General features: G+C 41.2%; 1 protein-coding gene across 3 annotated transcripts in view; it reads right to left on the bottom strand.

Annotated features, from left to right (window-relative positions):
• The window catches only part of mtss1 (MTSS I-BAR domain containing 1), a 68,477-nt gene extending 54,808 nt beyond the window's left edge, over nt 1-13,669 (bottom strand). For 2 of the 3 annotated variants that reach the window (XM_030419821.1, XM_030419822.1), the window contains exon 1: nt 12,794-13,669. In XM_030419821.1, the coding sequence (XP_030275681.1) occupies nt 12,794-12,865 (72 nt within the window). In that variant the 5' untranslated portion in view covers nt 12,866-13,669. The remainder of the gene's footprint in view (nt 1-12,793) is intronic. The other variant, XM_030419823.1, reaches the window with a different exon arrangement.
• Nucleotides 13,670-14,570: the final 901 nt, after the last annotated feature.

Genomic DNA, 14,570 nt, shown 5'->3' with positions numbered 1-14,570 from the left:
ATAGTGAAAAATGTCCTTCATTGTTTTTTACAAGTCTTTGGTCAAACATTTTGGTTTTGTCTGACTAAAACCCAAAATTATTGAATGTGAAATGAGTGAATTAGTGTTCTGTTAGTGTCATAATAATCATAAATCCCGTTTTCAAGGCCCATTTAAACAATAACACACACATGCTGCGGTGGCAAGAAACGTTCGACTTGAAGCTCGGAGTAGCGTTACCAGATGAACCACAATTCAAAAAGATAACTGATAATAGATAACAATCAGCAGATCTGCCTCAGAAACATGTTGCTAAAGTACGATTGATATGAATGTGTGTGAGTACGTTTTCATGATTTTTGTTGTGTGGGTGTTTGCAGCTTTTGGTCATACCTCGAGCATGTGCAGTCATGCATTCAGCTGGCTGCCAAGTACTTGTGATTGAGTGTTTGTGTGTTTGTTAACTTCCAGATAATCCAACCGCAGTTTACAGGGGCGTGAGAATTACTAAAAGCTTAAGTATTTTTCAGTGGAAAGGAGATTCCAGTGAGCTGGTGGTAGCGTTCACCCTCAGGACACCTGCGGAGATGACAGTATCTGTACTCAAACGTTTTCAAGTCTTTCCTCTTTTAACCTGCCGCCTGACAGGATGCTGGCTCAACCAATCAGCTTGTTCCGCCGTCACGGCTTCACAAAGCGTTGCGGTGATTCGGGAGGTATGTGTGTCAGCTCCTCTAAAGCCTCGGTGAGAGTATACGGCCTTTAAAAGTTGTCAGATCGCTGTGCTGTTCACGCTGCACAAGCTCCTGTCTTGTATCGGGAGGCTTTTCCTCGCTACATGACTGATCGGTGACACGGTGTCGCTTATTACAAGATCACACATGCGAGACGTGACACAGGGATGACGTGGTCCGAGTTGTTTGTGCAAAAACATGAAACTGTCTGCTCGTATTGTGGCTCAGCACGGACGACACAGCTCCAAATACTGAACAGCTTGTGTGTATGTATTCTGATAGAACTACTGGCTGTTATTGTGCCCACTCCATACAAACAGATGAATGATGAGACTGATGACAGAGGGAGATAGTAGAGGAGAGTCTGCTGTCATTGGCTGAAGCTCGTTCATGTCTCCATCAACCATCGGCGACTTAAACAGACACTGATGACAAGTCCACACAGGGATTTAAAAAAAACGACCTCCATCGAGACAAGTGTTTTAGAACCATTTCAGAAATAATCTCCATCCATATTAACTAGGGGTGGGTTTTGGCAAGAACCTCACGATACGATACGTATCACGATACTTTGGTCACGATACGATACGTATCACGATATCACGATATCGCGATATAAATAAAGATAAAAACACAAGTACCTGTATATGTACATCAGATGATATTGATCAGAGGACAAATTGAGTCAAAACTATTTCATTCAAAACAGCCTCTCCATTTTATTAATTCCCATTAAATTTCCGGGCAGTAATATTCTCTTTGTCCAGCTCGTTGTTCTTGCTATCTCTCTTAACTTTGAAGCTAAAGTGCTCCAAACGTCAACTTTAAAATTGCTGAGTCGTTGTTAACTTGCCATCTATTTTGCAAAGACCTCAGCCACTCTCTCTACTACAGAAATACACCCGCCGCACAGCAGAGTCGCTCTTCGGCGATATATCGATATTTGGAGTTGAAAAATCGATATTGTGTTGGGCGGCAAAGTATCGCGATATATTGCCGTATCGATATTTTTGCCCACCCCTAATATTAACACACCCGCAACTATGTGAATATCCCTCGACTATTTCCATACACTGGGCATGTGCATGCTATTATAAACAGGAAGCAGATTGTATACTCTGTAGAAAACACTATGAGCAAGACGCGACTTCTCTTCACAGAATCTTCCTGGTCAGCAAAACACTGTAAAACAGCCATTTTGTCGATCTTTTCCGTCATTGTATTATTGAAGTCCTTTTGTCTCTTTGGAAATATAAGCAATATAACATCCATTCTGCTAACAAACAAGCTCAAAAATCTAAGTTTCTCCTGCAAGATGTTTCAGCTACCTTTTCATGTGTACGAAAGACCAAAATGCATAGAAAATCTTTTTTTAAATACCCGTATACATGCAGCCAGTGACTGGGCCTGCGCAGGTCAGTTCAAACATAGCGGACTGTTGCCAACAGGAGTGCGACTGGTACTTTTTGTTGCCATTCACCCAAAAACATCAGCCACTGGTTAATTAGGGCTAAAGTCCTGTGGTGTGAACGCCCTCCCCTGCACAAATCTGCCGAACTGTTACGTGAAGCATAATTCCTACATTTGCTGACCTGCCATTCGCACTGTGTGGCAGCCAAGCAGGCGATAAGAATACACTGGGACTCCAAACACACTGGTCGGTTTGTTAAATGTTCACTTCCTTATAACAAAAAAACAAACACGTCTCCTGCGCTGTGCTTGTCCAACGCCCATCGCTTAAAAAAATATGAAATAAAAAGCTCTGATGTCAGTGGAAGTCACGTCTGTGTCAGTTTCTCTCCCACTGTGATGACAGAGAACTGACTCCATCTGACTCACTGAATGCAAAAGGGGGGGAGGTTGTGATTTATGGGAATATTGATGACCATCTCCTCACATATCACCAACTGTCACCGAGTGGAGGAGGGCGTCGCCAAAAGAATGTGATGGTGCAAATTCCTCTGAAACCAGTTTAAGCGTGATTACACACCACAGAGGTATCTCAACTATCACTTTTGGTTTACCTGTCTTTTATAAGAGGAAAGAATCTGGCAAGTGTGTGTGTGTGTGTGTGTGTGTGTGTGCAAAAGCAACAGTATGTTAGTCGATCTCTCAACACTAGATGACTTTATTCTCTGCCAGCGCTCTCAGCTCCGAGCCTGTTGGTTTCTACTTTAGGCGCAGATCTTTAAAACGTCTCATGAATATATAGTCCTCATAAAAAGACTCAATATATTCACACCATGTCACCGAAAATGTACATTAAAAATAAAGAAATGGCTCATTTTGCCTGCAGTCACATCTCAGGCAAACATTCCCTACATTGAAGCACCAGAGAGAGAGAGAGAGGCTGTTCAAACAGCAGGCTGATGGTTTGTTTAACGTGTTTGAGCTACATTGGTTAACTCAAAGAGAGAAAGAGAGAAAGAGGAGAGAGGAGAGAGAGGGGAAAGTAGACAGGTTGGGTGTGTCAACACCAGGTTAATGGTTTGTTCACTGAAGTCTGTGTTTAACTCAGTCCACCTCCTGCTTCTTTATAAGAGAAACAATGAGGTTGTTATGAAGAGAGACAAACACAGAGGAGAGTCTGGACTTCTCATTCCTCTTATCGTTCTTACATAACTCATAATCTTTTGATTCTTTAATACCAACAGCAGGCAGATCGCTCCCATTAGCTCTGTTGGTCTTCCTGTTAATGTGGTATTAAGGGTTGCTAAGCATTCGCTCTCCTATTTCTAAAATAGTTGGGCTGTTCACAAAGCTTGGTGTATTTTAGAGGCAAAGCATCTCAATCGATCGATGGAAAACTGAAATCATGCAGTCTGCAGTGAGGAGACGACAGGTCTATTATCTTTAACCCTTCTCCTCTCTCCGTCTAGCCTGCAGACAGGTCAACTGGATGTCACACAGACAAGTTAGCAGCAGAATGACAGACGTGAAGCATCACCAGCAAATTCCTCACAGCTTCTCACACCTAAACAACAAGACAAGCAGAAGACTCTGCGGAGCCGTGTTGAGACAATCTAAACACAGAAAGGAAGATATTTTACCGTAGTGATGATACAGATGCAACTCATCTCATACTGTTTACTTTAAAAGTTCTCAGATCTGGCAAAATAACTGCTCCAAAGACCTTAAATTTCTCTAATTAGCTACGAGTTTGTTGTCTTGAGTGTTTTGAAGTGCATGAAGTGTTTCAGTGACCAAATTTGACAAGTTTGTTTCTGGGGTCAGAGGTCAAACAGGAGACACGGATCGCCTTTGCTAAAATAAATTTGGGCCACTGTGAATGACTGCAGAATTCAGTAAGAATCAGGAGCAGGGGAGATGTTTGCACATTTTGTTTTACAATGAAAACTGTTAGTCATGTCATGTTCTTATTAGACAGTTGAAGGTAGAAACATGACAGGACTTAAGAAGAATGAGAGTGATGGGGAGAGATGTTGTCAGATGGACTCAGACTGGCGTCGCTGCTTTTAATAATTGGATCGATTAACCCCAAAGCCACCAGAGTGTCCCTTAGAGTTTGCATTTTTATTCCCCTGATGACACTGAATGTCAAACATGCTGCTTACTCTCAAACTAGTACACAGCATTGTGGGGCCAAGCACCTCAGGATTCTGTCATCAGTTGCTGAATTATGAAGTTGATTCCAAGTCACAAGTCAAAATTGATTTTCTAGTGGTTTTCTATTCAAATCCAACTCAAAAGCTTGTGAATTTATTCATAATTCATCATTTTTTCTGTTGTTTTTTTATCACTCTCTCTTCTAACATTTGTCTGCGGCTCTGTTGGTGTGGAGAAGAGAAAGTAAGTGGCAGCTGATCTTCACGTGATGATTCTCTGTGATCCTTTTCTTTGCATGCCATTTGCTTATCTCTTTGTCTCTGTATCTCCTACTGAATCTGCATCCGTCTTCATCATAGTTCTTAGATCAAGATTAGAAAACAATGCTAGATTAATCTAAAAGTCATTTCCAGCAGCTGTCCTGCATCAGTTCCTTAGAAACTATCTAAAAAAAAACACCAACTTCAGTGTAGGAAAGTAATTAACCCAGATTCCATTGCAAACATTTAAACTCACAATTTCTTTTCTCCAACTTCCACTGATAAACTGTTACGGTTGAAAGCTGAGATTTCCTCTTTAGAAGTCCCTGAACATCTGTTCATGGATCTCAACTGGAAAAACCCTCATCTTGTCTTCAACATGTGGGTCCTGCTGAGTGCAGGTAGTGTTATCAGTCTGTGTGTGTGTGTTTTATAAATCCACGCCCTCTATTGAACTGCAGTCATCCATACTGCCCCATCACCTCCATCTCTCTCTACCTGTTGACTCATGTTCATCCATCTCTCCGCCTTCCTTCCAAACTTTCCATCAAATCTCTGGCTGCGTCCCAATCGATGAGCTGAACGAAAAACACTCTGATCTAAAAAGGCTTCTTGTGATGAAGCTGGAATAAAGCAGCCTTTTTTATCTGTCTTCCTCGTGTCAAAGTTCAAATTGACTGATTAGGCGAGGGGGAGCACCTGAACGCACCACTGCTTTGGCTTCCTCCGCCATCATTTCCTTCTCTTTGTCCTTCTGTTCAGTTTTGCACGCCCACATTCGTCCACGCCCACGTTCACCCGAGGCTGCCTTTTTCCCTGTCGGCACCGAGACTTCCCTGGATTCAAACACTCACACTCACACATTCTCAGGAACTATAAAGTCTCATCACAGTATCGTATCAGCGATGTGACTAAGCCTCTGTGACATCACATCACATTATGGCCCCGTCATTGCAGGGTGTGTTTTAGTGTTTACTGCAGGACGGCGGCATTCACGTTTCCTAACTTTCGGCGACGGCACAGATTTTTGCAACACTGTCATAAATGTTTTAGCATATTAATAAATAGGGTGCCTGCCATAACATGCAGTCACGTTTCAGCCAGCAACTACAGCCTTCTTCACCAGTATCGACTTAAAAACAGACACATGTGGAAGCGATTTCTCCGCTGTCATCTGCAAGAAAAAAACAAATGTCTTCATCTACTCCCACCACCTCAGGAAGTCAAGACCCCGCGGATTAACTTTATCTGTGATGGAAGTGTCTCCAAAACAACTGGAAATCTGTTATATGTGCTCGCTAATCATTTTACTTGGATAAAAGGAAAGCAACATAAGTCATTATCATATGTTTTAAAACTCAAACTCAAGAATCGGTACAAGTTCTCCCCAGTGAAGTCAAAACTAACTTCACTGCGCCGGTACATTTCGCCATTTTCCCCTCTATTGTAGCAGGCGTGAGCAAAGCTGGAGTTTGTGAGCGTTAAGCTTCGCTCGAAGCCGATTAATGACCCAAAGCAGTCGGTTAGATTTGGGGAAATGTTTTGTCACGTTGCTCTTTGTGGACTTTAATTCTGCAACACGGCTCAGCTGGCTCTGCTGTTAATGTTACGAAAGCTGTTATCCCGACGTGCGTGTCTGCTGAACGTAAATGTCCTCCGTGGCTCGCCGATTGCTGCGCTTCAATAAATATTCTTCGGGTTTGCTACAATAAATGCTGTTTAGATAAAACAAAAAACAAAAAAAACACAGAGAATGACTCACATTACATTTGCTGATTAACCTACAGTATCAGGCAGGCTACTCCTCCCGAAAAACACACGCAGGCTTACACCTGATTTTTATCGCTATTTGAAGCCCATAAACAATTTGTCTCTTCTTAAATCTTTCTTTCTTTAACATGTGTTCCCGTCTTACACTGCCAATAGAGTGAAAGGAAGCAGAATCTTGGTTGAGAGGAAAAACCTGTCTATTATTATAATACCATCACTGCAAAAAACAAAAAGAAAATACTGCAATATACTGCTTAGTGTATACGTGTGTGTGAGTGTGAACATGTGTGGCATATGCCTCTAATTTACCATGCACACACACACACACACACACACTCAAATGCACACACAGAGTTAATTATCTATAGACACTCCTGATATGAAACACAGTAATGCAGTTTATGCACTGTTTACTATGGTGTGTGTGTGTGTGTGTGTCCATGTAGAAACTGAACACCGCTGAGAGCTATTTGCTATTCTACACACACACACACACACACACACACACACACACACACACTGCTGACATCTCACTCAGTTCACCTTCAGTGCACACACACTTTCACTTAATGCATTACGGGGGAAGGAGGGCAGGTCGATGTTGTTTTGAGTGGCATCTTCCTTTAAAGTGAAATTAACGAGGAGAATAAATTTAATACTCGAGCACTAATCAAATCCTCGTGAACGGCGAATCACATCAGGAGGAGCAGGTGGGAGGAGGAGAGGAGGAACGGATGAGAAACGAGGAGGGAGGAAACAAGGCTTATGTTAGGAGAGGGGGAAATAAAAAAGTGAATAAAGTACGAAAAGATGGAAAAAGGAGGAAACGTGAGGCTGAAGGAGTGAGAGTGAAGGAATGTACAGAGCATGTCAGGATGGAGAGACGGATGGAGGGGTGTAGGAGGTCGATGGCTCATAATGTCACTCCTGATATAGCTGAGACAGAAATCAATACGCTGTCTGTCTCTCTCCAGGAGAACTGGAAGGTCTCACCACGCTGCTGCAGGATCCAAACTGTGACTGCTTTCTAACAGGAAGTTGGAACGGGGCCGGACAATACTGACGGATTTACAGTTTTAATAAATGTTTGCCTCACTCAAGCAGACAGTCTGAAGACGATTGATCAGCTGTGAGACCGTCACGTAGAGCTGTGGACCGTCAGTACCACATACTCACAGCACAGAGATCCAATTCAAGCCTCAGGAGAAGCAGCAGGAACTGATGGTGTGGTCACTAATTCATCTGCACCAAAGTTTGTGTTTCTTGATAAAATAAAAGCATATTTCTGAAAGCGCACGCTCATAGCTTTATGTTTTATTGAGCACTCCACGTGTGTTGTTTACATTAAGTAATTCTCTGTTTTGGTGTTGACTATAGAATGTTTTAAATTCCTGAAAACTAGCACTTTAGATGTCAGACCAAATTGATATTGTCTGTGATACTTTGCTGATACTTAATGTAATCATGACCAGGAAGCACCAGGGAAGAATTGTGCCAAAGTAAACAGTATGATCTTTACATTATGATGATTAATAAATGAACTGTCAGGCTACACTTTCAGTTTAACGTTTGGTGCTTTGACCCATATTTAGTCTTCTCCCTCCGACCTATAAGCTTGTGACAACACGGGTGTCACCGGGTGCATCAGGCTCTTCTCGGGGAGGGTGCTCACTATCTGCTATCCAAGCACTGTATTGATTGTTTGCTAATGAAACCAAACGCTTCCCACTCCAGCAGCTTCACATTAAAAGCATTGAACTGGTATTTGCGAGTTGGCTTTTTTAAAGACGGAGGCTAAAAAAAAAAAAGTGCCTCCAGAGCAAAAAAAAAAAAGTTTTTTCCAGCATTTATTGACAGCGGATCGAGTTCAAAAGCTCCCGTCAATAAGATAGTCTCCTTCCAAACTCATTACATACTCACACTTCTAGGTGGCGGCCGACTGGACCTACAATCTAAAAAGCGCCAGTATTAATTTCTTACTAATAGGAGGTTTAATTACAACAGGGGTTTGTTTTATTAAGTCTGTGGGAGTGGAGATGAAGAGAAGCAGGACAGGCTGCACACCTCCCGCTTCTCAATGAAGAAACCATCCTGCCTGTTTTCTTTCTTCCTTCAGGGTTTAAATCTGAAATATTTCCAAACATCATCTCTCCTTATTCTCGTCACATGATAAGTGAAATGTGACCCCCGCTGCACAGAGCGACCACCTCCAGTTTATAAATTGTAGTATTTAAACCCCACGCAACGCCGCTAACACCAACTCCAGCGACAAGCCCGCTGTAATCAAAGTATTATCTTTGTGGATTCACGTCACAATGATACCAAAATCTCCTGCTTTACTTTAAACTGCTGCTTGGTTAATTCACTAAATGACCTGTAATCTGCAACCAGCCTCTGTGCCTTCATGTCTACTGACTGATTCAGAGCGTGAGGCGAGTTGTGATGCCCCGAGGAGAGATTTATCTGAACAGCAATTCTCTATTTAATTAGACATGAATTCTGACTGTGTGTGTGTGTGTGTGTGTGTGTGTGTGTGTGTAGGGGCAGATGGCAGGAGTGCCCCCATTGGTTCGTTGCCATGTTGGTGAAATATCAGGATATGATACCACAAGGACTGAATCCCACACACGATCCACCACAAGCGTCCGTGTTCCCTGTTATCTGACAGCAGAAGTGACTCATGTGTTCTGCGCTCACTGTTCTCACCGCAGGACGTCTGCAAGTTCCATCACGTTTCGATCCAAAATGTTTTAACTGCACGGTGAAATGAGGACGGCCTCGTTCTGCTGCTGTTCTCCATCTCACAGAGATCTAACCCGCGGCCTGCGGTCGACGTAGTGTCACTGATAACGGCAGGGTGACCTTCCTGTCTGAATCAGGTTGGAGATGACACTCAGAGGTTTCAGTCTGAAGAATTTGACATCTGGTGTTAACAACAAAAAGCATCAGCAGTAAGTGCACACAGCAGTGATACTACGAATTCTGTGAGTCATCTTAAAATCCTCTCTTACACAATATTACTGTGTTTCTTCAGACTGAATCATCATCTGCGGTTCATTTCCACATAGGAAGCTTAAACAAACGTCTAAAGATTTTTTTTCTTCGACTGCACGCACGAGTGATTCAGGAGCATGTGTGGCATTCGTTTTGTGGGTACGATTGAATTTAGGAGCGGTCAGATCGTCATCACCTCGGCTCGTCGATGTACTGAGAGGTGCTTTTATTGAAAGATTTTATAAACTTGCTGCAACCAACTGTCCCGACTTCACCGCAGACTCACAGATTTGCCAAGTCCAAAGTCACAAGTCATCCAGTCCACAAGGGACCTCGAGCGACTTCCAGCCAGTCCACTTCACTTAATCGATTAATCATTTAGTCTTAAAAATGTCAAAAGACTGTGACAAATGTTTGTCCAAGTGATGGCCTCAAAGACTTTCTTTTGTCCAACACTCCCAGCCCAAAACCCTTTCATTTACCGTCATAAAAGATCAATAAAAGCAGATAATTAGGGGCTAATTATCGCAGCTTTAGCCGCTTCAGGGTTTGTTTGCAGGTCGCTGTCCATAATCCTCCGCTGCACCCGACAGTGTTAATATCACGACTGAAAGTTATCACATTATCCTTTATAATGTCTCAGTGACACATGGCGAGGCTTTAGAAAGGTTTTATAGAATCTAACTTCATGTCAGACTACTCCCTCTGTATGTGTCTGTAACAGCAGCGCTGCTCCGATGACTCATCGCTGGCAGCTGTGTTATTAATATTTAATCAATGTTTCGGGTCCTTTAATAGGACTACGGATGCTGCTCAACTTATTACCCTTCTGTTTACTGCTTTACAACTTCAAACTCAGCGGCGTCAACGTTTTTAATACTAGCTGACATTTTTGCAAATGAAACCCTCCCACAAACAGAGAGGAGCAGACGGCTTGTAGGGATTTTGATTATGTGAATCATATCTCACAAATGTGCACTTTATCATCAACAGGTGGCCTTCATCAGGCTGAAAACAACATTTACAACAAGTTTGTCCACGTACGGAAGTTTGGTGCATCTGAATTGAATGTTTAAGATCAAAACGTAAAATATCCTGACAATAGAAACAATATTAGCACAAAACTGTCTCTAGTTTTTAGGCCATGATGTTCTTTTTAAATCTGACACCATGTGGAAAACTCATAATCACTTCAGTAGTGTCACATGTTTTGCTCGAGTATTGACGAGTCTGTTTTTGTGTTGCGTGACGATAACAGAGAGTCAATAAGTACTCATTATTACAACATGTCCAATAATGGATATCTGAGCAAACACTGATATTGATATTTCAATTATCTGTTTAAAAACATGAAAATATTGTGATTGTTAGTATCAACTAGAGCTGCAGTGAGCAGTTACTGTCAATATCGTTTAATCTGCTGCTTATCAAACCGATGTTTGCTCTGTAAAACGCAATTTCACAAAGCCAAGAATAATGTTTTTAAATTGGTGAACCAACAATAAAGATCTGCGGTTAACTTCCAATGTCAGACAGCAGCAGAAACATCTAATATGTGGCATTTTTGTTTAAAATTGATGATAAACCTGAATGATTTATCAAAATGTTGATCAGCTCATTGATTCATCATCAAAATCTTCAAACACACACACATTTTTTTGACAAGGATCCATTAACTTTGGTAAATGGTTTGTTTGGTTTTTTAGTAGACCTGCGAAAATGGAACACTAACCGCAGGGTTTCCTTGCGGCTTAATCTTTGAATAACTAATTCTATTAATTGTTAATTGTTTGGTCTGCAAGATGTTAGAAAATTGTGAAACAAAATGTTTCTGTGTTTTCCAAAGCTGAACACAATATCTTCAGATATCTTGCTTTGGTCCACAACTCAAAAGATATGACAAACAATTACACACCACTGATTATTAGACAGCTGCACTCCAACAACATTAAACGATGTGTGTGTCATGAGCTGACATTCTGACATTTATCTTATCACCAATTAAGAATTAATTCACTTGATGTGTTAATCTATTCTGTGTTTACCAGTATTTCTCTAACATCTCTCCACTGTGCTGGTCCTTCTTGTCGCTTATTGACAAATCAATGCACACCAACATCAAGTCATTTGTACAAAAACTCAAACTGGTCATGTGAACATCGGAGCAACAACCTCGCGAACATCAGAGCCTTCCCCGAACCATTTGGCCCCAAAAAGATGCATTCAGGGCCGACTGGTAAATCAGAGGCGGCTAACGATGACCATCTGAGAGCAGTGAAACGCGGACCAACAGACCAACAGACAGACAGGCAGCAAAGGGCAGCCTGCTTAACAAACATCAAAGAGCACACAGCTGGTAAAATCCACCCCCATCCAGCTCTGTTACCCTCTCACATGGCCCACTTCCAGTTTTAACCTCAGCTCATTCATTACCCAATCAACATCGCCAGCACTCACATCCACTCATTCTAAATCCAGTCCATAATAACCTACATTTCAAGCTTACTCATTCATTTCAGGGGGACTCCTCATTTTACATTTCACATCGGTTTGACATCATTACGGCATTATTGTAAGCTTTTCAGCACATTAACCAGACTTAGCATGAAGTCTCCAGTCTGTAAATGCAGCTTTAAGAAAAAAGAGGGACGCCGTGTAGTTTAAGAGAAGGAATTCAAACTCAACAGCTTTAATGAGGTGATGATACACACTCTGAAATATATGTTTGCTTCATACGTGAATAAACAAGCTGTTCTCAGAGGAAAATAACTTCCCTGGAACAGGGTTTGAAGCTAGAAAAGGTGGCAGGGTCCGCCACATGTAAACAAAGTGAAGCAGAATGACATTGTGTTGTCCTTTAAAGCTGCACTATGGTGTTTCGAGGAAGATTTTTTGAATTAGACGGGTTCTTTTCTTGTCTAAACGAACTAAATAAACAAAGGACAACACTTTTCATACTGTTTTACTTTGTATGTGGCGGACCCTGCCACCTTCCTAGATTCAAACAGTATTCTGGGACCTTATGTTCCTCTAAGAACACTTTGTTTATTGAGTTACAGAAAAAAAGTTTGTATTATTACCTCATTAATATTGTTAGTATTTGAATTTCTGCACCAAAACTACACAGCGCCCCTTTAAAAGTCTGTTTGTTTTTATTGTTGAGTGTGTTTATATGATTTCTCTTCCTGTTAAAATGTCTTCCATCATCACTACATACTGCAGCTTTAATATCTGAGGACGTGTAAATGCAGGAAAATCTCCATTTAGAAACATACTTATTTTAAAAACAACTCTTACTTGACATTACTAAAAGAAGACAATCACCTGCATCATGAAAATTAGAGATAAGAACAACTAAAACATGGGAAGTCCTCTGAAAATGAATTAAAGTTGCAGTGCAGAAAAGGAAAAATGAACAGAGAACATGATGGTGGTCGTGCTGAGGAGATTTGGAGGGAATATAAAAGTTAATTTAATGAGATTTCTTACCTTCATGTCGTTCATGATGAGCTGGAAGAGCCCTCCCAAGGCGCTGCATTCCTTCTCTATACCCGCATCCATTTTTCCACAGGCTCGGAAAAAATCCTCCTCAAACTTTTTACCTCCCAAAGAAGAAAAAGAAAAAAAAAAAGCTTCCAGCCAAGTTTTGAAATACTCCAGCAGAAGAATCAATGGAGGCTTTTTTTTTTTAAATTTATTTAGTAGAAGGAGGGGTGAGTTACAACACCCCGAGGGCAAAGTCCACCTTTAAAAAACAGAAACAGCAGCAGTGGAAAAGAAGGAAAAACACACACGGGAGTAAAAAATCCAGGTCGGGACTCTGAGTGAACGTTAGGCTTCAGTCAGCCGATGCTACCAGCCGGCCAACTTGATAAACGTCCGAAAAAACACCACATCATGACTGAATCATGGAGCAGGCTGTCTGGAAAATGTCTGACTGTGTCTTTTTTTTTAAGTTTAGCTCCGGCTGGTTGAAGTCGCGGGTGAGAAGGGAAAACACAGCTAACCGCCGCTAGCTTAACTCGGCTAGCTAGGTTAGCGTCAACTCCGCTAGCAACCTGTGACTGAGTGTGTGCGTGCGCGTGTGTGTTTTCCTTTTGGAACGCCGAACACACACACACAGTCGGTGATCAATCAGTTCGCCCAAATTAATCGATGCGGGTCTTATCTGGTGTCCAGCTCGGGTGTGAACCCTCCAGTCGTTGTTTGTCGAAGTGTATCCGAGTGATTTCACCGGGTTTTTCTTGCGAGTTTTGCCTGAGAGAAGCAGCCGCTCCGCTCCGCTCCGGTCAGTCCAGCGGGAGTCCTAACCTACAGTGAGTGAGTGAGTCCCTGAACACCGCGCCATGTTAGCCCCGGTGACAACCGCCACATCCGGGCAGGAGTTTCAAAATTAAAGCCTCGCATCCATCGCTCAAAATGTGCGTGAAATCAAACAATGGTGGAAAGTAACGAAGTATATTTACTTGAGTAAGCTTTTATTTTATTCTAGTATTTCTATTGGTCTGCTCCTTAATTAGATTATTATTTTTTTAATTAAATTTGACCATTAATACATTATAATTTCTTATTATTTCTATATTATTTCTGTACATAAACCTGCAGCTTTTGTTCCACTTACCTCAACATTTGATTTTCTATTTGCCTCAATATTTGTATTTGTATTCTACCAAAGCATTGAGGTACATCTTATTTATCTTATCTTATCTTATCTGAACTTTGAATGCAGGACTTTTACTTGTAACAGTAAAATATCTGAATACATCTTAAACTGCTGAAAGTGTACCAGCCAATAATCAGACCAACATGAAAAGGAAGAAACATTTTGACATGTATATAGTATTCTATTGTTAGGAACATTATATTCTATTGTTTTTGTTGCATATTGTATATAGCACTATACTGTTTCTTACTGCCTCTATATTTTTATTGTATTGAATGTACCTGCTGCTATGATGACCAAACTTCCCCTGGAGATAATAAAAAATGAAGTTATCTATCTATCTATCAATCAATCTATCTATCTATCTATCTATCTCTCTATCTAATGTATGATGATGGATACAAATATCACTTTATTGATCCCTTGGTGTAATTCAAAAGCTACCTGGTGGTATATATAGTAAACAATTAAAAATGAGGAAGACTTTTGTACTGACAGTAAATTTAAAAGCAAATACAAATGTAGTTTTACTTAAATTCATTGTCTTACTTTATCTATTTATTTTAGCATATTATATTTCTCTTAGTCAACCACCAGCTGCTG

This window comes from Sparus aurata, chromosome 6 (assembly GCF_900880675.1).
Source record: "Sparus aurata chromosome 6, fSpaAur1.1, whole genome shotgun sequence".
Taxonomy (NCBI): Eukaryota; Metazoa; Chordata; class Actinopteri; order Spariformes; family Sparidae; genus Sparus; species Sparus aurata.
Note: the sequence above shows the minus strand (reverse complement) of the source record. Positions and strands in the feature narration are given on the sequence as shown.